Genomic DNA, 24,890 nt, shown 5'->3' with positions numbered 1-24,890 from the left:
TCAACAGATACAGAAAAAGCATCTGACAAAATACAGCATCCTTTCTTGATAAAAACCTTCAAGAAAGTCAGGATAGAAGGAACATACCTTAACATCATAACAGCCATATATGAAAGACCCATTGCTAATATCATCCTCAATGGGAAAAAACAGAGCTTTCCCCCTGAGATAAGGAACACAGGGATGTCCACTCTCATCACTTGTTTAACATAGTGCTGGGAGTTCTAGCATCAACAATCAGACAACAAAATGAAATTAAAGGCATACAAATTAGCAAAGAAGTCAAACTTCACTTTTCACTGCCATGATACTTTACATGGAAAACCTAAATGACTCCACCAAAAAACTGCTAGAATTGATACATGAATTCAGCAAAGTTGCAGGATATAAAGTCAGTGTACAGAAATCGGTTTCATTTTCTCACAAAGAAATGGAAAAAATATTCCATGCTCATAGATGGGAAGAACAAACATTGTTAAAATATCTCTAGTACCCTAAGCAGTTTACACATTCAATGCAATACCAATCAAAATAGCACCAGTATCCCTCACAGAGCCAGAACAAATAATCCTAAAATTTGTATGAAGCCACAAAAGACTCTGAATAGCCAAAGTAATGTTGAAGAAGAAAACCAAAGCTGGAGGTATCACAATTAGAGACTTTAGCCTGTACTACAAAGCTGTAATCATCAAGACACTATGGTATTGGCACAAAAACAGACACACAGGCCAATGAAACAGAATAGAGAACCCAGAAATGGACCCACAAATATATGACAAACTAATCTTCAACAAAGCAGGAAAGAATATCCAATAGAAGAAAAGACAGTCTCTTTAGCAAATGGGATTGGGAAAACTGGACAGCGACATGCAGAAGAATGAACCTAGACCACTTTCTTACATAATACACAAAAATAAATTTGACAAGGATGAAAGACCTAAATGTGAGACAGGAAGCCATCAAAATTATAGAGGAGAAAAGAGGCAACAACCTCTTTGTCCTCGGTTACAGCAACTTCTTACTTGACATGTCTCTGAAGGCAAGGGAAACAGAAGCAAAAATGAACTATTGAGACCTCATCAAAATAAAAACCTTCTGCACAGCAAAGGAAAACAATCAACAAAACTAAAAGGGAACCAACAGAATGGGAAAGGATATTTGCAAATGACGTATCAGATAAAAGGTTAATATCAAAAATCTACAAAGAATTCACCAAACTCAACACCTAAAAACAATCCAGTGAAGAAATGGGCAGAAGACATGAATAGACAGTTTTGCAAAAAGACATCCAGATGGCAAAAAGATACATGAAAAGATGCTCAACATCAGGGAAATACAAGTCAAAACCACAATAAGATACCACCTCACACCAGTCAGAATGGCAAAAATTAACAACTCAGGAAACAACAGATGTTGGTGAGGATGCAGAGGAAGAGGAACCCTCTTGCACTATTGGTTGGAATGCAAACTGATGCAGCCTCTCTGGAAAACAGTGTAGAGATCCTCAAAAAAATTAAAAATAGAACTGCCCTATGACCCAGCAATTGCACTACTAGGAATTTATCTAAAGGGATACAGGAGTGCTGTTTCAAAGGGGCACATGCACACCAATGTTTATAGCAGTGCTATCAACAATAGTCAAAGTATGGAAAGAGCCCAAATGTCCATCAGCTGATGAATGTGTATGTGTGTGTGTGTGTGTGTGTGTGTGTGTGTGTGTGTACATACATACCTTGGAATACTACTTGGTGATGAAAAAGAATCCAAATCTTGCATTTGCAACAACATGGATAGAACTAGAGGGATTTATGCTGAGTGAAATAAGTCAGAGAAAAGAGAAAGACAGATATATGTTTTCATTCATATGTGGGATTTGAGAAACTTAACAGAAGACCATAGAGGAAGGGAAGGAAAAATAAGTTACAAACAGAGAGGGAGGCTAACCATAGAGACTTTTAAATACAGCAAACAAACTGAGGGTTGACAGGGGTAGAGGTTTGTGGCTGTGGGGAAAATGAGTGATGGGCATTGAGAAGGGCACTTGTTGGGATGAGCACTGGGTATTATATGTAAGTGATGAATCACTGGGTTCTACTCCTAAAGCTAAGACTACACTGCATGTTAGCTAAGTTAACAATAAATTGTTTTAAAAAAAAAAAAAAAAGAACCATGATACTATGAAATGTGATCAGTATTTGTTCTGTATGAAGATAAAATTGAAAGGTGAATACTTCAATATTTGTTATAATAGCTATTTATTAGACAGATATCTTAGACAAGCTAATGTATTTAATTATTTTTCAGTGGATGAATGGCAGTCTTAGGAGCTGTGTTTCACAAGGGGCAAGTCCCAAGAGAGCAGAGCAGATGGGCAAAGACAGCATCAGTGGAGCGACATCATAAAATGTACAATATTGGATGTTAGAGAGACAAATAAGGTTAGTTAGAGACAGGTTTCATGTCATCAACTCAAAAGGTGGAGAAGCTTTCAAACAAACAAAAATGCATAAATGATACCTTCTGTTCTTTTTTAATCCATCAGATCTTTAAGTAACAATTTATAAGCAAATCCTTTAACACTGTTCTAAATCTACACAATTCATTTTAAAAAATTATTGGACAATAACAGAAAAAAGTGAAAAATATATAAATGTACAGATCAAAGGATCATCAAGAAGCAAACACCTTCTAAACACCATGCCAAGACCAATGGAAGCCTCTCTTGATCCCCCTTAATTCATACTGCCTACTTCCTATAAAGTTAGTCATTACCCTGAGTCTAATACTGTTTTTACATTTTACATAAATGGACACAGTATGTGTTGTTTTTTTTCTGGTTTCTTTGACTAATATTTGTGTGTGTGTGTCAGAATCACTTACATTGTTGTGTGTAGATGTAGTTTATTTGAAACACATGCTTGAATGTACTACATTTATTTATTAATTTGCCCTTGATAAACATTTTTGTTCTTTCCAGTTCTATTTCCATTCTAAAAATTGGTTCTAATAATTAGAATTTCCATTCTAAATAATGATTCCATATGCATTCTTCTTTATGTCTCTTGGTGCATATAAGCACACATCACTGTTGGGTTTATATCTCAGAGTGAAATTACTGGATCACATAATATTCAAATATTCAACTTTAGTACAAAAAGTCAAGCAGATTTTCAAAAGCAGTACCAATTTACACTCTCATCAGCAATGTATTTAGGTCTGGTTTTCTTTTCTTCTATATGGTACTTAAAGAGAGTCTGGAATCTTTAGTTTGATATCTTATATCAGATTTGAAACAGTCTTTGTTGTTACAGCTCCAATTTTTCCTCCAAATCTCCTAGTCATCTCCAGGACTTCAATTTCATGGATCCTGTATGTCTTTTGGACTATCTCTATTTTGCTTAACAGTTCCTTTTTTATTCTTTTCCTATTGTGTTTTACTGTAAGTATCAAGGAGAAACAAGTCTGTACCTTCAACACTTTACTTGGAAATCTTCTCAGCTAAATATCCAAATTCATCATTGACAAGTTCTACTTTATAGTCAACAATAGGACACAATTTAGCCAAGTTTTCTGCTGCTTATAACAAGGATCACCTTTCCTCCAATGTTCAATAACACGTTCCTTATTTCTTCTGTTACCAGAAGTATAGTTTAAAAAAAATTTTTTTTTGATGTTTATTCGTTTTTGAGAGAGAGAGCCAACACAAGTGGGGGAGGGCAGAGACAGAGAGAGGGAGACACAGAATCTGAAAGAGGCTCCAGGCTCTGAGAGCCTGACACAGGGCTCAAACTCGGAAATGGTGAGATCATGACCTGAGCCGAAGTCAGACACTTAACCGACAGCCATCCAGGGGCCCCCAGAAGTACCTTTAATATTCATATTTCTACCAATATTCTGTTCATGATATTATGTGTATTCTCTAAGATGACAGAGGCTTTCTCTACCATGCTCCTCACTTTCATTTGGACCCTCATCGGAATTGCCTTTGATGTCCATATTTCTACTGACTGTATCTTCAAGGCAATCCAGGATGTTTCTATCATGCACTTCAAAATTCTAGCCTCTACCTGTTACCCATTTCCAAAGGCATTTCCTCTTTTTTTAGGTATGTGTTACAGTATTAACTCACTTCTGGTACCAAAATCTATGTTTGTTTTCAAAGTTTACCATAAAAATGATTAAAATCAAATGAATTAAAACAGCAGGAATTTATTTTCTCACAGTTCTGGGAGTCAGAAATCTGAAATCAAGAGTTTGACAGGGGCATACTTGCTCCAAAAACTCTAGGAGACACTCTTTCCTTGCCTCTTCCAGTTCCTGGTGGCTCCTGGTGTTCCTGAGCTTGTGGTAGCATAACTCCAATCTCTGTCTCTGTCTTCACATGGACTTCTTTGTGTGTTTCTGTCTTCTCTTCTTCTTCTTCTTCTTTTTTTTTTAAATATTAGTCATTGGACTTAGGACCTATCCTAATTAAGTATGACCTTAACTAATTACATCTGCAATGACCCTAGTTCCAAATAAGTTCGTATTTTGAGGTTGTAAGTGCTCATGAATTTTCAGTGGACATTATTCAATGCTCCACACTAATGTCTTTGAAAAGAAAAAGGTAGTCTGCATTGTCTGAATAACCTAGTCTGCCAATCTTGGCAGTGAAAGTCTATGAAAAGTTTCTAAATCAAGTAATTTTAACTCATAATAGTTCACTAGGGCCCCACATTTTGAGAGATCTTATATTTCTTCGATAAAACCATTGTGATTAGATTGTCTGCGATTAAAGAAAACATGGATGGACTATTCTTGCCAAGTTTTATTATGAGGTTAATGCTTGCTTTGAAATGTGAATTTGGAAGATTCCTTTTTCAAAGTTATGGTTCAAATTTAATAGCACAGAAATTATCTACACCTTGAAGGCTTGCTAGCTATTATGGACTGAATGTTTGTATGCTCCCCCCCACCCTCCAGTATGATAATATTTGGAGATGGGGGCTTTGAGAGGTACTTAGGTTTAGATGAGATCATGGGGGTAGAGCCCCCGTGATGAGATTAGTGTCATAAGAAAAAGAGAGGCCAGAGCTTGCTCCCTCACAAGTGAGGATGGCCTCCATCTGCAAGCCAGGAAAAGGATTCTCACTAGGGACTGAATCTGTTGGTACCTTAAGTTTGGACCCATGAATGCTTTTATATATTTATAGATGTTATTGAAGACCAACAAAAGTAGTTTGCTTTCTGTAGATGAGTAATACACTTTCACTGTCTTATCTTGTGGATACATCAGTTCTGCAGCCCTATTACAGGGTACTTGATTTATTCCAAAGAAATTCATGTTGGTCAATTGCATGGATGGTATTATGCTGATTGAACATAGTAAGAAAGAAGAAACTAGTTAGGACATAGGTAAGATAATTATACGTCAGATGTTGAGAAATGAATCTGACCAAAAAAAGGTTTCTACCACTTTAAATTTCTAGGGTTCCAGTGGTCTGGTACATGTCAAGATAGCACTTTCAAAGAGAAGAACAGATTATTGCATTTGGTTCCTCTTATCACAAAGATGATTTCTACTATGTGAGCCTCTTTGGATTTTGGAGGCAATATTTACCTCATCTGTGTGCTACTCTGATCCATTTACTGAGCAACTTGAAAAGCTGCTAGTTTTGGGCAGGGTCCTGCAACAGGTCTGGAATGCCACACAAATTGTTCGTCAACTAAGATGTATAACCTAGTAGATCTGTTGGTGCTTGAAGCAAATTACCATGCTACCTCAGTTAGCCATCATGAACTGGGTCTTATCTGATCAACAGAGCTATAAGATCGCATATGCATAGCAGCATTTCATCATCAAATGGAAACCATGACCAGTTGGATCTAAGCAGGTCCTGAAAGTGTAAATTGCATGTCCATGTTCTATTCTCCCCTCTCAACCTGCACCTATGGTATGGAGCATTCCCTATGACAAGTTAACTAAGAAAAACATATTTGAGTCTGGTTTACAGATGGCTCTGTATAAAATGCTATCAACCTTCCAAAGTAGAAAGTGGTAATACTTAAGTCTCACTTGGGATTGATCCTAAAGGACATTGGTGAAGGATAATATGGTGTGATTTCCTACTATTTTCCCTAGTTATCCACTAGTAAAATTATGACATCCCATCTCTGCAACTGTGGTTTTGCTGATCTAGAAGTCATAATTTCAAGGGAAGAATGCTCTATTACTCTATTATCTTGGGTGGTTGATTTTGATTAGCAAGGGGAAATTGGGATACTGCAACTCAATGAGCGCAAGGAGGAGTGATTATGTCTTGAATGCGTGAGATTCCCCTAGAGCATTTCCTTACTATTCCTTTTCTTGTGGAATTCCTCCTTCAGTTTCCGTATTCCTGAACTAGGTTTATATCTAATTCTGTGACAAAGGGCTCTAGAAACAGGGTGGCTCTCTCCTCATGGGTTCCACCCATCCCTATAGGTTCTAACATATCTTTGCTTCTGCACTTCATGTTCCTCTTCCCTTATTGACTGCCTCCCCTGTTGACTTCAGACTGCAATAAGACAATACATAATGTCAATTGCTTAAAATAAATTCTTTATTATCCATGTATATTTCCTAGATTTTCTGTTTCTCTGGCCAAACCCTGATTAACTTGATCTAACTTTTCTGTTCTGACTCCTCTCTCCTGGCCTGGTCCTGCTTTTGTTCACATTCTTTAGGGGTTTAGCATTGACCCTCTTCTCCTTCATACACTTTCCTTCATACACATTCATCATGGAGAAGCTCATCTGTTCCCAACAACTAACCTATATCTCCTTTCCTTTTGTAGTGTAATTACCTCTAAGATCAAACTTCTCTTTTGAACTGAAGAGTGATGTTTCTGACAGCCTTCAGAGTATCTCTAATTGGATATTTCATAGGTACCCAAAACTTAACATTTCCAAAGATTAATTTATAATCTTGATCTTGGTTAGGACACTATATACCCAGTAACCTAAGTCATATATCAGTGTCTATTATAGCATATATCATAAAACTTGGTAATAATTATACCCCTAGCTCCACTAGACTTGAAGATGTTGAAGAAAGACAGCAGTGTTATTCTTCTTATCCTAAGCACACAGCATGAGGAGCAATACATAGTGGGCACTTAATATATGTTTACTGAATGAATAAATGGTGGGGCCTTTGGGTGCCTCAGTAGGTTAAGCATTGACTCTTGATTCTGGCTCAAGTCACTATCTCACAGTTCATGGGTTTAAGCCCTGCATGGGGCTCTGTGCTGACTATGCAGAGCCTGTTTGGGATTCTTTCTCTCCCTCTCTCTCTGCCCCTCCCCTGCTTGTGCATGTGCATGCTCTCTCTCTCTCTCTCTCAAGATAAATAAACATTAAAAATATGAGTGAATAAATGGATTCATAGAGAAGATAAAAATTTCAGAGAGATAATAAATAACAAACAACACTGAAGAAGAATAGAACATAGCTATTCTAAATAATTTCTAATGTGAAGATCTAAGTTTATGGTATGATTTTCCAAAAATTATAAATATGCAGTTTTACTAAAATATTATTTGATCAGAAAGTGTGAGTGAAAATACCAGTTTAAAATTTTTTTTTTTAATGTTTTATTTATTTCTAGGAGAGAGAGAGGGAGAGAGACAGCGTGAGCAGGGGAGGGTCAGAGAGAGAGGGAGTCACAGACTCTGAAACAGGCTCCAGGCTCTGAGCTGGCAGTCAGCACAGAGCCCGACGCGGGGCCCGAACCCACGAACCGCGAGATCATGACCTAAGGGAAAGTCGGACGCTTAACCGACTAAGCCACCCAGGTGCCCCGAAAATACCAGTTTTAAATTGTTAGAGTTTCTTTACTTTTTAGTATTCATTGAATTTTGTACATAAAGTTCTTCAGGTATTTTAGGCTAATGACAGTATTTGAAGCTTTGAGATGTATAACAGTGGAAGTAAACTTCCATAAACCAAAATATGTTTTCATTTTTCTAATAGAAATTTTATAATTAAATACAGTTTATGCTAAGTAACCATAATACTAGTGGAAGAACATTTATTTTTAGATTAAGGATAGCTACAAAATCTTCATTAACAAGAGAAGCTATAATTTGTATTTGTGTTATCAGAAAAAACAACCACAGTTGTCAATTTATCTACCAGAAAAATAATTAAATGCCTAAATGCAAGCAGAGAAAAAAAATATAAGATTCTGCCTTCAACTTGCATTAATGTAATTGTATTCCATGGCTCACTTATCAAATTATTCCTCTCTAAAGAAGCTATTTCTTTACTGTCACACATTAATAATAACAACACATAATCACTATACCTTCCAGAATTTTCTAGGCTCGAATTTTCAGGGAAACTATGCAAGAAAAATAATTTTTGGAGGGCGCTATTGATATAACTGCTTAGACTTTTCTAAAGCTATTCACAGTACAACTTACATTCAATTTAGACAACCACTATGTATACATTTTTGTATTTTGTTTATTTTTTTTAATGTTTTATTTATTTCTAGGAGAGAGAGAGAGAGAGACAGCATGAGCAGGGGAGGGTCAGAGAGGGAGTCACAGACTGAAACAGGCTCCAGGCTCTGAGCTGGCAGTCAGCACAGAGCCCGATGCGGGGCTCAAACCCACCAACTGCAAGATCATGACCCAAGCGAAAGTCGGACGCTTAACCGACTAAGCCACCCAGGCGCCCCTGTATTTTAAAATAATTCACAAAACTAAATCAAACAAAGTCAGAGTCTTTCATCCAAAGGTGATGGTTGTTTTAACAGTATTTACACTACTTTTATTTGATTCGAGTCAACTCCATCCACCAATGGCTATACTCACAATTCTTTTTAGTCATACCTCCTTCTTTCTCTAGATTTAATTTCAGTCACCTTGATCCTGTCAGGCTTTGATGAGAGAGCTACACTCTTATCTCTTTGTCCAGACTTTCAAATTGTTCAGTTGAGAGGATTTACTGAGACACCTTAATTTATTGAGATGTTTCAATAAAGGTGTGAGGGCTATACTCCTCATTGGGTTGTTATCTTGAGATTTTAATTGATCTTTTTGGCTAAACATCAGTCTCAGTTTTATCTTATACAGGTAGAGATAATATCAGCTATATCTTCTAACTCTACAAGTCTCTGAATTTCTAGATCTCCATTCCTTGTCACCGCAGCTTTCAAACCGAACAATTATTTTCTGAGCCCACTTCTTTATTGTACATACTTATAAACTGTTGCCAATAGTACCCGACAGATGTGGCTAACATACCCTTTGCCTGCCATTTCGCTGAAATCTGTGAGTTTATGAGGGTCATTAACTGCCTTCCAATTGAGAACAATTTCATCAAATGTTCTAGCACTGTATAACTTAAATTGCCATTCGTCTACTCTCTGGTAAGTTACCTTGTTACTTGTTGATGTTACCTGAATCCAATGCCACATATTTTAGGATTTTTATTATGGTAATATAATAAAAACTGCCACCTCACTTTCAATGCCAAATTCTTTATTAAAGTAGGTTAAGTTAGGCTGCAGTAACAAACTATTCTCAAATCTGGTGACTCGCAGCACTAAAGTTTTATTTCTCATTCTCAGTATGAGTTCATTGTATGTCAGCAATGTCTCTGCTCCAAGTAATTTTCATCCTGACACCTAAGCCTCTATCTAAACACTGTAGATCTTGTGGTAGACAGAAAAGAAAGAACATGGCAGATTTTGGCTCTTAAAGCTTCTGCTTGTGCATGACACAGGTTATATGTTTCCCATTTCATTTGCTAATAAAGCAAATCATCCTAACAATCCTGACATTGAGGCAAGTGAGTGATACCTCTTTCAGGGAGAGGCAACAGGTATTTGTATACAATAAAATCTACCACACATACCAAAACTACTTCTAAAAGCCAAAATATATTTTTTATATATCCTCCACTCTGACTTCTTTTCCTTGAATGTCTCTATTCTTTCAATCATTGATTAAAATAGAGGCCACAGACTCTTTCCTCTAACTTTAATATGCATAATTCAAACTTTTGTAATTTGACATTCTGGTTAATATATAATGATATTTATATTTTGCCACCCTAATTTGTTAATATTTCCAAAGGCATCACTTATCTACCTATGTTTTTGTCACATCCAGAACTAGATCAATGACAAAAAAGTGAGCCACTAGATTTTACTTTCTTATTAACAGTGGTATTCACGTATACTTATTTTATTATAACTTATTAAAAATAAAATATTGAAGGGTGCCTGGATGGCTCAGTTGGTTAAGCATCCGACTTTGGATCAGGTCATAATCCTGTAATTCGTGAGTTTGAGCCCCATGTTGGGCTCTGTGCTGACAGTTCAGAGCCTGGAGCCTGCTTCAAATCTGTTACTCCCTCTCTCTCTCTGCCCCTTCCCTGCTCATGCTCTCGCTCTGTCTCTCAAGAAATAAATGATGGACAAAAAAATTAAAAGGAAAGAAAAGAAAATATGGCAAGAAATCTTCCTCCTAATTCTTTGCTGAAAGTCCACCTACACTTATTGCTGTTAGGTTTCTGGGTTCACGTTTATGTATTTTCCATGATTTTTGTGTGGATTTAAGAAATATAGCCATATTCCTCACCACCGTTTATAAAGTCAATGTCAAAGAGTTTATAAACTCTTTCATCTCATTTTCTTTTCTCCTTTGATATGGATCAGCCGCATTGGCTTTGAGTTTGGTCTTTTTTTATCTCAAAGCCATTGCTTTTGACAATTGGAACATATTTCATCAATATCATCACCAGGTTACCTCCTTATTTAAGTTTCAGCTCAAATTTTACCTCCTCAGAGGGACCTTCCTTGTCTATTCTCACTAAAGTAACATTCTTTCCTCCAGTCCTGCATGTCCTTCTCCCTTATTTTATATTTTAAAATATAAGTAAAATACTGTATATAAAGGTATATATACTTAAATTTTATATAATTTAATATTTATATTATATATAAGTATGTACCATNCATATTTAATATGAATTCATACTTAATATTTTATATATATACTTAATATGAATTCATACTTAATATTACATATACACTTAATATTTTATATACTTTAATATTTTATACAATTTATTATTTACATTACACATATATATATATTTAAGTAGGCTCCATGCAACATGGGGCTTGAATTCATGACCCTAGGATCAAGACCTAAGCAGAGATCTAGAGACAGATGCTCAATCAACTGAACCACCCATATGTCCCTCTTATTATTATATTTTACTGGTTTATCACTATCCAAAATTATCTTAACTGTTTATGGTTTCTTTTTTCAATTTCCATTTAATCTTCTTTAGGACAAAACAATGTTTTCATTCAAGGCTTTCTCCCAGATTAGAAGACTCAGTAAGTACTTAGGATAAAATTTACTGAATGAATGAATGAAACACCAGTTTTCCTAAGCTTCATGACCTATCATCTTAATTACCATTTATCTTTTTTCTTTTCCACCTTGTTGGCCTTATTTCCTCTACTAAACATTGCATGTTGGAATTCTCAGCTCCACGTCCTTTGTCTCTTTTGTTACCTTCTACTTCTCTCCCTAAGCAATCTCATTCAGTCATATGGTGTCATTTCCCATCAATAAACCGAGTCCTAAATATATCTGTGTAGCTGGTCAAAACTGAGCCTCTGAAATTATCCTGGGCTGCTTCTCCTCACTTCTCCATATTCAACCAATCACCAAGTCCTTGTTGGTGCTGCCTCTTAAATATCTCCGCAATGGTTTCTTCATCATCACATTTCCCACACTGGTCAAAGCTACTATTTGTATTTATCTTACAAAGACTACTACAGCGGCCCTTGACCAGTCCCTCCCTCTTCATGCCTATCTCCTTTAATCCAATCTTTGTAGACAAAGCAATCACTGAAAACTAAAGCAACCCCCCTACCCCCCCGCATAACTTCCTAAGGGTCTCAGCATTAAACCCTTGATGTACTACTGGCACAGCAGATCCGATTCCCACCTTTCACTCTCTCCCTTTTCCAAGTTACCACCACACCAGACCTCCTACATTTCCTCAAAGGGTATTTCTAGTTTCAGACTGTCACTTATTAGCACTATTTGTACAGCAGCATTATCCGTTTTCACTTGTTTGCTTCTCCTTTAGGTCTCACGTTGCTTTTTTCAGACTCCTTTTCCTAGTCTTCCAGTCCCAAACACTTGTGATTTGATTGTTTAAACTACGCAGGAAATTGGAGAGGGTTCAGATTGTCCCCAGAGGCCCTAAACGCCTGTCTCACGTTAAGACTTTCGGTTGTAAAAACAAACAAAACAAAATTTAAGAAGAACATAACAGATACATGAAAATTATGTTAGAGTACTGGAAAAACTGTATGTAGGAACACGACCACTGAAAGCATTTTAAAAATCAACTGTGGGGCGCCTGGGTGGCTTAGTCGGTTAAGCGTCCGACTTTCGCTTAGGTCATGATCTCACGGTTCGTGGGTTCGAGCCCCGCGTCGGGCTCTGTACTGACTGCCTGGCGCCCGGAGCCTGTTTCAGTCTGTGACTCCCTCTCTCTCTCACCCTCCCCTGCTCGCGCTGTCTCTCTCTCTCCTAAAAATGAATAAAACATTTAAAAAATAAATAAAAATCAATTTTGGGTCCGGGGAGAATGTAGACTGGCATGGCAATGAACATTAAATCGAGGGCCAAGACCCGGGGAATCTAAAGCTTACGCTGACAAAAGACTTTTGCCATCTGTAAGTCATTTAAAAGCTTTTAACTTCTGCCTATATGCGACAATCTAAGACAGGAAGCAGCTGCAGTCTTTTTAAACCGCAGTCGCTGACCTTAGCAGCAAGAGACTCGACCTGCCCTCTCAGCGCCGGGCGCCGGGCGCCGCGCGGCTCCCTCAGCGCCTGTGAAGAACTGCAGGCGCGCGCCGAGCACGCGCGCCCCCAGAGCCTCTACGCGCGGCCCGCTCGCAGGAGCTTACCAAGAAGACCCCGCCCACCCTCTTTCTCAATGAGTGTCTTCCCGAGAAAGTGCCTGTTTAGTCAATGAAAGTGTTCCAGTTTCAACGAAAAAATTTACCGCTCAGAAGAATATATAGGACAGGATTGAGAATGCTGCGTTTGGGACTGGAACGTAAGGGTCTGGCTAGGTCAGGGCGGATGCGTGAGTTTCTTGATCAAAGCAGGCACTGTTAAGGACAGCCGCATCCGGGCGCTCTTGCCGCAAGCTGCCCTCCGCGCCAGGGGTCCTTAGGTAGGAGGTTCTGGGTGACTTTGGACGTCCGTTCATCCAAGGTGTAAGTGCTGATTACTGCTGGGCCTTCCAGGTTTGATCTTTTCTGCTCCTGAAGCCGAGGCCCCTGCCGCAGCCATGCTACTCAAGATGTTCAGTCAGGCCAAGAAGCACCCGAGCGTAAGTTCGTGACACCTTTTGCAGTGTTTTCACTTGTCCATCCTGTGTCCAGCTGCGGTGCCTCAGTTCCCTAGGGACTTTCCTCCTTGACGATCATAAGCAGGTTCTCGGGGCTGGACCTTGGCTCACTTGTGATTTTCTCTTACTTCGCCCCCAAGCCCTTGAGTTCTGACTTTCCACGCCATGCATTCAGGGTTTTGGGCTGGCCGGCGGAAGATGAGGGATACCTTAGAGGAAAATAAACTAGTGAATGTTGAAACAGTCTGGTGGTTGCACCCTCTTGTAAGTTGGCCCGACCCGGGGATAATGGTGCGCCGTGGGGGTTAGAGACAGCAGGTCAGGTTTCCTATTTGTTATGTTATGCCAGCTCTTAAAGATCTCGTACTGCACTGCCACACCAGGCCTGTGGCAGATACAAAGGCCTGTAATCTTGGAATCCTCAGTTTGCTTGACAGCTTTAGATTTTGCGAGAGTTTGGTAGTGCCGAGGTGAATCAGAATTAAGTTTTTCTGTGTCTTAATTTTTCCCCCAGCACATCAGCGTGCTATAGTCCTAAAACCCAGTTCCTCAGTCTTTATCTTAAACCCATTACCTAACTACGCATTAAGCATGGTGGTAATATGTCTTCAGAGATTTATGCCTGTGACCGATGTTTGTCACAGGTATGTTTCTGTTTCGTCTCTTTATTTCACAGAATTTATGTTTTTCGGTGAAAAAGAAGGCAGGCCAAGAAGTTGTTTTACAAGCCTTGAGATAAAGGAAGCTGCGAAATTTAATGAGAACGTGTATAAATATTAGGTAGAGAAGACTTGATATCTGGAAATTTAAAAATTTGAGTATAATTTTTTTCCACACTAAACCAGAATGGTCTTCATGTCTTATCATGTCTCCGTTTTTCAACACAGTTATAAGAAGTCTTACCCCAATATAAGGTCTACCTTTATTCAAATTTTAAAAGATCAAAATATAGCAATCTGAGACCTGAGAATCATTGTGTAGGAATTACTCTAGCCTTTCTTTTATCAAAATCTAGGTATTTGAAGCTGGCTGTTAATTCGTGTCTATTTTGTGTTTGGTTCTAGTTGATCCCCCTCTTCATATTTATTGGAGCGGGAGGCACTGGAGCAGCACTGTATGTCTTGCGTCTGGCATTGTTCAATCCAGATGTCAGGTAAGTGCTTAAAAATGTTTAGAACATAGATGGTTTATGAAGCTGCTTTGGGAGCCAGTGTTTAGGGAAGCAACATCGAGTACTAGAAAGCCTAAGTTTTATAGTCATATCTAAGAAGTGGAGAGCCTTTTGTCATTTTCTTTCCCTGGTTCATAAAATTGTCTAAATTTCTTTGAGTCTCATTTTTCTCATCCATAGAGTAAAACTGCGCATTATTTGGAGTCTTGTGAGAATTGAGATAACTATTTTTATAAACTACTTAATCAGAGTTGCTGATACACATAAATGTTTTTTTGTTTGCTTTTCTTCAATAGGGAATGTTTCTTTTTGAAGAGAATCAACAGGCAACAAAAAAGTTGATTTATTGTTATTCTCTACTTTAATATATAACACTTCTTAAATGAAAGCCAAGTTAATTATTTTAAATTTTCATGTTTTTGTTTATTTTTGAAAGAGAGGGCATGCACATGAGCAGAAGGTCAGAGAGGGAGAAAGAACGTGAACCAGGCTCCAGGCTCTGAGCTGTCAGCACAGACCCTGATGCTGCACTTGAACCCATGAACCGTGAGATAATGACCTGAGCTAAAGTCAGCACTTAACTGACTAAGCCACCTAAGCATCCCAAAAGCCAAGTTTATGGTTTCCCATGAGAGGGATAGGGACAAATAAACTGCCCAAGAGGTTCTCTGTTCTACTCTTTTTTCTAATTAATTACATGGGATTGTTAAATAATAGAACCTTCCTCTGTTTCAACTCTTAAGGAAAACGACATTGTACTTCATCTAATAGAAAATGAGATCTATTCAATATATTAGCTCCTTAGGAAATGTAAAACTATTTTGAATTGTGTTTTATTACTATAGCAGTTATAATGTTTGTTTCTTTTAGTTGGGATAGGAAGAATAACCCAGAACCCTGGAACAAACTGGGTCCCAATGATCAATACAAGGTAAGCTACAAAATTGTTTCAGAATTACTAGAAAGTGTATTTTAATACATTTTCTCATAATGTAGTTTTGTTTTGAAATTGGATATACATGTAAAATTCTATTATAATGAACTTTGAGGAGGAAGTGCCAGATTGTTTTGTGAAATTAAAATGACATATTTCCCTAGCAGATATTTTCTTCTAAGTATTTTTTATTCACAGATCTTAGACTCTGGATGTGAAATTAAGATAATGTTTTCATTCTACTGATTTGACTGAGGGAAAAAGAGGTAGTAGAGCTATCACATACCATTTTCTTAGATCTTGAATAGTCTAGTGTAGTATTTGTAAACTTCCGTGTACATAGTTCTCAACTGGAGAGGTGGTTAAAACACATGTTGTTCAGCTCCATGCACTTAGATTCTTATTTAGTTGGTCTGTTGTGGAGACTAAGAATTTTAATTTCTAACAGTTTCAGATGATGCTGATGCTGCTGGTCCATGGACCACACTTTGAGTAGCACTATTTCAGTGGATAATTTGGTTGACTGTTCTTTCTTGTTGGTATGGTGGAAATATTTCAAGTGAAGGTAATTAGAAATGAAATCGGTTGAAACTTAAATTTTACCATGAATCTTTTACTAAACTTTTTAATATCTTTCCTGAAAAGTAGTTTGTGGAACTACTCTTTCATAGAATGAGTTCATAGACAGACCATTTATTCTGTTGAGATACTGGCATATAAAATTATGTAAGTTTAAAGTATACAAGGTGTTGGTTTGATAAATTTATATATTGTAATATGATTACTATAGTACCATAAGCTAACACTTCTGTCCTTTCACATAATTACTGTTGTGTTTGTGTGTGTGTGTGTGTGTGTTGAGAACAATTAAGATCTAGTCTCTTAGCAGCTTTGAAGTTTATAATGCAGTATTGTTGACTATAATTCCTATGTTGTGTATTCAGTCTCCAGAATTTATTTACTAGCTGCAAGTTTGTACTCTTAAACAACATCTCCCAATTCCCCCACCCCTTGCTCCTGGTAACCACTATTCTACTTTTGTACATTTAAGCTTTTTTAGATTCCACATATAAGTGATATCATGCAGTATTTATCTTTCCATGTGTGACTGACTGACTTAGTATAATGCTCTTAAGGTCCATCTGTGTTATAAATCTGAGACCATTTATTAATTGCCTAAATATAACCTTGTGTATAAAAATTTTGCATACAGAGACTAACTCTGGAAATGTTAAAACCAAGGCAGTTTTATTCAGATATAATTCACATTTCATACAACTTAACGATTTAAGGTGTATATATAACTCACCACATGCACTTTCCAGCATACTTGGCTGCTTCATCAAAAGAAATAACAATATGCTTAAGCATTCTCAAGAAGGGGTGCTCTGACCAGGACACATTAGCAGCTCTACATCCTTGATGAAGATGGATGCTATTATTACTGATGAGAGCAACTTTTAAGATAATTATCGCCTTTTGCTGTTTCCAAGCTTTCCACTTAATTGTCTGATCATAATTTGGCTCCCAGTTCTGAGTGGATCTCCCTATAAGAAAAATGGTCTGTCAAAGCTGAAATGAGCCATCTAACCTGTGTATTACATCAAAAAAAAAAAAAGATAAATGTTCATCCTGATTTATTTTTCGTCTTTTCAGTTTAAGCACCTTCTAGAGAAAATGATTCCACATCTAATAAACTTTAAAAAAGAAAAAAACAAAACAAAACCAAAAACAGGCTTTGGTCCTTCACCAAATTGTGTATTAGTCTCTGGGTAGGTGTAGTTCAAAAAGCTCTTCAAGTGATTCTGATAATGAAGGCAAATTACCAGTGTCCTGGAACATGATAATACATGTCAGTATGAGGACATGGAAGTTGGAAATGGAATGTTGCTGCAACAAAAATCTAATTTGTTTGGCATGAATGGGATGAGTAGCTATGACACTGATTTCAAGACTGGAAAGATAAACCATTAGATAATGGCAAAATATTTGATAAAGTATCACCTGCTGTAACTTAGAAGGTAGACCATGTGCCTAAAGAAGTTTGTGATAGAAAAAGATTTTGGAAAACAGGATGTTAGTAGACTGTTATTGACTCTATTTGCCAAGAGATGAACTTGTAGAAAAATTGGGCAATTTGCATTCAGAAATGAAAGGGAACCAAGTTCAGAAAATAAGCCCAGAGCGAATGAAGCCGGCTAGTGCTTCTGAACACAGTGAAGTAAACTAGATTATTTTATCACTCACTACTCATTAAGAAAATTGGGGTGTGTGTGTGTGTGTGTGTGTGTTTTGTTAATGACTTGTTAACATCAGGTTTAGTCTCACAACTCTGGAAAATCTTGATGAAGACATGATATCTCCCATCACTGAGCCAGTGTGTGGTTCCTCCATTGTTCTTTGTCATCTGTCCTGAGACCAAAATAGACAATTAAGGGTTATTCATTCAGCCCAGATTTGCAATGAAGAGAACATGAAGCAGTCAGCTTACAAATGACATATAATGTGAGTGAAACGTGAATCTTTGTTGTTGTAAAGCACTAAGTTTTGGGGATTGTTTGTGCCCCTTTGCAAATCTAGCCAAATGTAGACAGAGAGGACTAAAATAAAATAGGATTTAAGCATTAAAGACCCAGCAATCCTTCTCAATTGATTAAATGTCCCAAAGCCACAATCTGAATATTTTGTGCCTTCCCAACTATTGTTCCAGAGACCTTCAAGGTAGCCACCATTAAATTGGGAAAAAGAATGAGGCATGGAAGCTGAAAAATAAAATAGGTTTGATAATTACTTTGTTACTTCAGCAGAATTTTGATGTGGGCACATGGAACTGAATAGAAGCAAATACATCAGAAGCCTGCTTAGTTTTGAGAAAATTGGCAAAGATATTATGACCTTTCCACCCTGCATGAGTATAGGGGCTTGATCCTGCTTCTCATTCATTGGGGAATCCTATAACTTGATCTTCAATTTGCTACTTTTATAAAGTAAGAATGAGTAAGGCCATGGTAGTTAAACGTAAAGCATTGTGCCCAGTGTCTGGCATTCTTTGGAAGAAACCAGTGTTTATTTTCTTGACATAGAGCTTGTAGTTCTTTTATAGATATTCTCTCTAATTTTGTCAATAGTGTTTAGGATAGCACACAATTAGTTTCTTTTAAAAAAAACTCTAGATGCATTTGCTTCTTAAAACTGTCAGAACAAAGATTATTGCTCTATGGGTTATTTGTACTTACTGTCTCTGCAACTTTGTGTTTATCTCCAGGATAAACTTTACAACTTGAGAATTTTCCTTTTTTTCAAAACTAGTAAAATAAGAACTTTTCAGTAGAGATAAAGAAGTTAGGGTATGTTTGGGAAAATAAATAAAAGGGTTTGAAGAAATAATAGATACAAATTTATGGCTGCTTAAAATCCCTGAAGAAAATGTTGATTTTGCAGTTTTAGTTCTTTTGGAGTTAAATAATGTAATCCTCAAGTAATTTTAACAACCTCTTCAGTGTTCTCTGGCACAGGAATGAGTAAACTATTTAAGAACTTTCATACCAGAAGTGGTGAGATGATCAGATTTTGATGCAATCTGGCTTAAGAAATTAAGGGAACATACTAACACTGTTCTGAGGTAGATTGAATGTTTTTACCTTACCAAAATCATTAATAAAGGACTGGAATTTCAGTATCTTTCTTTGGATGACTTTTATATTCTTAAATATTTGTAGTAAAAAATTCATGTCTGTAATTGTTACTATAGGAAGCTGAATAAAAGTAATTCTAAAGCTTCTGTACCATCTCTTTGTATTTGATGGATTATCTAAAATATCTTTCTTCTTTTCCAAGTTCTACTCCGTGAATGTAGATTACAGCAAACTGAAGAAAGAAGGCCCAGACTTCTAAATGAAATGTTTCACTATAAAGCTGCTTAAAATGAAGGTCTTCCAGAAGCCATCCGCACAATTTTCCACTTATTCAGGAAATATTTCCCCTCTGAATGCATGAAATCATGTTGATGTGTTATGTTGGGATTTACACTGACTAATAAATAAATACCTGAAACTTGATATGTGTCACTTTTTAATGCTGAAAATCTGCTTTGAACTTTATAACTAGGGTAGGAAATTAACTTAGAATTTAAGGAATTTTTTGAATTTCCATCTGTTTATAATTTGAAAATATGACCTGCTCAAAACACTTTTCACTTTTTGTATAGGCCCTTGGTAACTTCTCTAGAGTTTATTTAACAACTGAAAGTAGAAATTATGCAAAGACAGATTGGAAGAGTATTCAAGTGTCTGGCATTGGCAGAGTGGAAACTCAGGATTTCTGCTACTGACAGATGTCGAAGTATGCAGTTGTAAATGATTTTTACCATGGCAATCTTTTTGCTAAAGATTTTCAAGGTTATTAGAAATTGTAGTTGGATCTGAGCTAGTGGCATAAATGGCCATTTATGCTTTTAGTGTGCTGTTGTAATCACACAACAGGCTGCTTTGTCAGTTCCTTACCTTACTGAAGTTACGAAGCAAAGTTGCGTTTAAATACTGAGGTCTTGGGTTAGCGTTGATGTATATTTGATGAGTTGCAGTTTTCAGAATTTGCAGATGATTCCCAGTAGACCTTTGGAAAAAAAGGGAACCAAGCAAAGATTATTAAATTTCACTTTGAATTTTATTAACTCAGCCTGAGCAGGTTTTACTCTTATCACTTTACTAAAAATGCTTCTGTTTAAGTGACCTCATGTTTCTAAATTCAAAAGTCAGTACTCACTTTGACCTAACACTTAACAGCTGACATAACCTCCTTGAAACATTCTCATCCTGTAGTCTCTAGAACAATATACTCTGTTTTCCTTTTACATCAGTGGCTTTTCTACTTGGTTTCTTAGTGGTGCACTTTTATCTTTGTGACATTTAATATTGGAATGCTCCAGAGGAAAAACACTTAGGACCCTTTAACTATCTGTAATCTTCATCCAGTCTCATTTTCAGGTATGATGCTGTAAATGTCCAAGGTAATTTTTCAGACCCAGTGTTTTTCCATATGTATGTGTCTACACATACATGTATTCTATATGGTTATATCTGTGTTTGCTCAACCTCTCCATGTGGATGTCTAATAGGCATCTTAAATTTAACATGTCAGTTCTGAATTTGTGAACTTCTCAGACTGTACAATCTTCACTCTAACTCTTTAATCATATCAGTTTATAGGAACACCATCCTTAAAGTTCAGGCCAAAATCGTTGGAGTCTGAACCGTTTTGAATACCATAATATATCATTAAGTCAGGTTCTACCTTCAAAATATACCCAGAATCTCACTGTTTTCAACACAGTTCCTCCCTTGCCACCCTGACCCTAAGCCATTGTCAGCTAATTTCAATTACTAAAATAACATCTCAGTGAGTTTCCGTCTGTAGTTCTCAACACAACAGCCTAAGTGATCTTAAATATATGTCAGAATATGACAATCCTTTGCTCAGCCCACCAACATTTTCCCATTTAGTTCAAAAGCTAGATATTTCAACCTGATTACACTTTCTGTTGAACACCTCCACCAAGTGGATTTCCTTGGTCTTCCCATCAGATGCATATTCTTGCCAGAGGGGTCTGACCACCTCTGATTTAGAATTATCTTCCCCAAATATTGGCATGGCTTGCTCTCACTTTTCCTAGTCTTTCTCCAGTGTTACAATGAAGCCTTCCCTGTCCAAAATTTTGCATCCTGGTTCACGCTTATCACTTTGTATCTCTTCCCCCATATTTATGACCATCTTAATATATAATTAGCCTACTTTGTTTGAAATCTCTCCCCTCACTAAAATTTAAGCTCCATCAGAACGAATGGAGTGTCTAATCTTTTTTTTAAATATTTTTTTATAGTTTATTTTTGAGACAGAGAGACAGAGCATGCATGAGTAGGAGAGGGGCGGAGAGAGAGGGAGACACAGAATCCGAAACAGGCTTCAGGCTCTGAGCTGTCAGCACAGAGCCTGATGCGGGGCTTGAACCCACGAACCGTGAGATCTGACCTGAGCTCAAGTTGGAAGCTTAACCGACTGAGCCACGCAGGTGNCGCCCCCCCCACCCCCCCCCCGAGTATCTAATCTTAAGTGGACACAAGTGACTCTTGGTGGAAGCAGAGAATCAGAATTAGGTATGGCGAAACACCTAATAACAAAAGCTATGAGCTATGTTCCCTCATCACCGCTCCCCGGTTGGTAATATTTTTTCCCAGTTGATAATTTTTAATACGTTTTTAAATTTTCCAACTAGAGCATTATGCTTGTACTAGAACATCATCTCCTATTCTGGAATTTGAAGGTTATTTTCTTTCACAACACTGCAACCAAGATATCAAAATGAATGTCAATGAAGAAAGGAAAAGAAGTACAGGCACAAATAAAACCAGATAGATCCTTTTTTTATTTAAAAAAAAAAAGTTCTTGAGTCCCCAATACCATAGTCATTATTGCCAAAACTATCCATTATTTCTTTCCAATTATAAAAGCACAGTTAAAGTAATTAACAGAAAATACATATCTAAGGCTTGTTTTTATTGTGTAGAGAATATGTTACATGCTATTTATAACTGTTTTCTCAAAAATGCTCAAATGTGGCATTCAGGAACTTCATTATTTTGACAAATAACAGTTACTGTTAAACAGACCATATACAGTAATTTGAAGTTTAAATTTCAAATCAAATGATGAAAAATATATATTATACATATAAATTATGTACATTTACTACATTTCAACATTTCCACTGTAAGTATATCCCTTTCCTCTGGAGTGGTTGGTAGAATTCATTTTTTGGAGGAAATCTCTACATCCCTTGGTTATGTAAAAGTTAGTGAAAAAAACAGGCTTATAAGAGGGCATTTTATAACAGAATGAAACTAATAGTAATAATAACATTCAGCAAGGCACCACACTTGCTCCTTGCATGTATTCCTTTATTACTAATTACAACATTGTATGGCAGACAATGTCTGCCCACTTTTTTTTTTTTTGACAAATCAGGAAACTAAGGCATAAAAATATGCCCAACGTCAAACATGATTAGGAAGTGGTGGAGCCAGGATTTGAATCCAAGGAATTTGATTTCAGAATTCATTCTCAGAGCCCTCTAGAACTGTCTCATAGGATTGTCTTTAGAATTAAATAAGATACTATATGTAAGAGGCTTAGTGTATTTCCTAGCAGAATAAACATTACTTAAGTTATTAGCTATTGTAATTATAAACCCTGGAGTTTATTTCTAGAGTTTCTATTAGAAACTTTGATCAGAAACTTGTTAAAAGCCATGTTATATAAAACCTAAAGAAAAGTACTATTTAGTAAAATCTTATCCAACTACCAACACTCTGATCAAATGATTTTTTTTATTATAAATATCTTTGATTTCAACATGTGGTTAAGGTGGACTACCTTTTATACCAGAGCTCTAAGGCTTAAGGAGTGGTGTGATATATGTTTCTCACTAAGTTTGCTAAAGCAGTGCCTACCCACATAGTGTGCCATAATAATGTTCCACCCTCTCTGGTTTGCATTGTGACTCAGTGAATTAAAATCTTGATATGCAGGTCATCTCTTCCAGGGTGAAAATGATACTGAATTATTCATGCCTCATACTGAAAGAATTATTTGATCCTATATGAATGACAAATAGCATCTGGGAAAACTCCTTAAGCCTTGCTGGTGTGTGTGGGTGTGTGTTTAAATCTTAAAAGGCAACAGCTCCTGTACTTTATAATAATGGCTTCCTGTTTGATCCTAACCAGGAAGAGCTAATGCTACATAAGATTTTTAGACTCCATATTAATTCATCCTAAGTTAAGATACTTTGCAAACTTAATTTGTTTTAAACTGTTCAAAGAGTAATTTGTCCTTCCCAGTTATCTAATGTATTTAAACATCTTAAGTTGCAAAGCAACTTTGTTAGAATTGTGTAAATTGCTTTAATCCTATAATTCTTATAAGAATTTTGTTTCTTGTTCCCTCATGATTACTTGTAGCGGTGGTGAACTGGTAAATGTTTAACAACTGGCTTTCTGGCACAAAGAATCCTGATTTTTAGCAATTTTTGCTAGTTTCTGTTATTGGCAGATTAATGCCTTCCCCCTCAAAGCAATTCACTTCCTAATACCTGGAACCTGAGAATGTGTTAAATTAAATGGCAAAGGAGAAGTAAGCTTGCAAATGAAATTGATATTGCTAATCAACTGACCTTAAAATAGGGAAGTTATCTTGAATTATCCAGAGCTCTTTATTATCAGAAGAGTCCTTAAAAGTGAAAGAGGGAGGCCTAAGTAAAAAGTCATAGGGGGATGTAACTGCAAAATAACAATCAAAGAAATGCAATGTTCCTGGCTTTTTAAAGATGGAGAAAGGGGCCATGAGCCAAGGAATGTAGGAGGCCTTTACAATCCGGAAAATCTGAAGAAATGAATTTTCTTAGAGCATCCAGAAAGAAATTCAGCCCAATGAGACCTATGACAGACTTCTAACCTACATAACTAAAATATTAAATTTGTATTGTTTTAAACCCCAGATTCATGGTAATTTGTTGTAATAACAATAGAAAAATAAAACATCCATCGTGGCAGGGTTCAAGGCACCAGGTTGGTGTTATTGATCACAGGTTGGGAAAAGATGAGAACATTCAGGTCTTAGGAAATGATGTGAGTTGGTTCCTGCACACAACTGAGTGGATTCAAATAAAAGTTTTGTTAATTTTCTTTTTATATTTTATGGTAGAATAATAACCTAGATAATAAGTGACTAATAGAAATCTCATACTATCATTAAGCCATTTCATAGTACTTACTTTTTCTCTGGCTTTTTGGCAGTTGGAAGGTAGCTGGAAGGTAGGAAGTGAGCAGTTAGGGAGGGGAAAGGATATGGGTCAGGGTTATCACATTGGGTAACTCCTGAGACGGCATTTTCCTAAGGACTGTGATACAAAAGACATCCCATGGAATTGAGCAAAATTAAATCTCTAAAATATAGTTTTAGATGTTTACACAAATATGAAAACTGCTGCTCTTTGATCAACTGTTCTTTTTAGTTTTGAGGGTTTTTTTCATTAAAATTTTTGAATCATGTAGGGAAAAGTATACTCGGGATTTAAAGTCATTTGAGTTTAATTCCCGTCTAGCCAAGAGACCAGAGAGAAATGCAAGAGAGCAAAACACTAACAGAAATGAAGAATGCCTTTGATGGGCTCTACATAGACTGGATATGGTTGAGATAAAATCTCTGAGCAAAGGAACATATCAATAGAATCCTTAAAAACTGAAAAACAAAGTGAACAAAGATTGGAAAAAATTAACAATATCCAAGGACTCTGGGACAACTATAA

At 36.7% G+C, this 24,890-nt stretch overlaps 1 protein-coding gene across 1 annotated transcript; it reads left to right on the top strand.

The window, feature by feature from the left end:
- The first annotated feature begins 13,243 nt into the window (after positions 1–13,243).
- COXFA4 (cytochrome c oxidase associated subunit FA4) lies at positions 13,244–19,587 on the top strand. The gene is made up of 4 exons (XM_077754225.1): positions 13,244–13,406; positions 14,489–14,577; positions 15,466–15,526; positions 19,367–19,587. The coding sequence occupies exons 1-4, from the start codon at positions 13,365–13,367 to the stop codon at positions 19,421–19,423; spliced, it is 249 nt and encodes an 82-aa protein (XP_077610351.1). The 5' UTR covers positions 13,244–13,364; the 3' UTR covers positions 19,424–19,587.
- The last annotated feature ends 5,303 nt before the right edge of the window (positions 19,588–24,890 follow it).

The sequence above is a fragment of the Crocuta crocuta genome, unplaced genomic scaffold (assembly GCF_008692635.1).
Source record: "Crocuta crocuta isolate KB4526 unplaced genomic scaffold, BGI_CrCroc_1.0 scaffold292, whole genome shotgun sequence".
NCBI classification, from domain to species: Eukaryota; Metazoa; Chordata; class Mammalia; order Carnivora; family Hyaenidae; genus Crocuta; species Crocuta crocuta.
The sequence above is the reverse complement of the archived record's forward strand: the minus strand, read 5'-3'. Positions and strand labels throughout refer to the sequence as shown.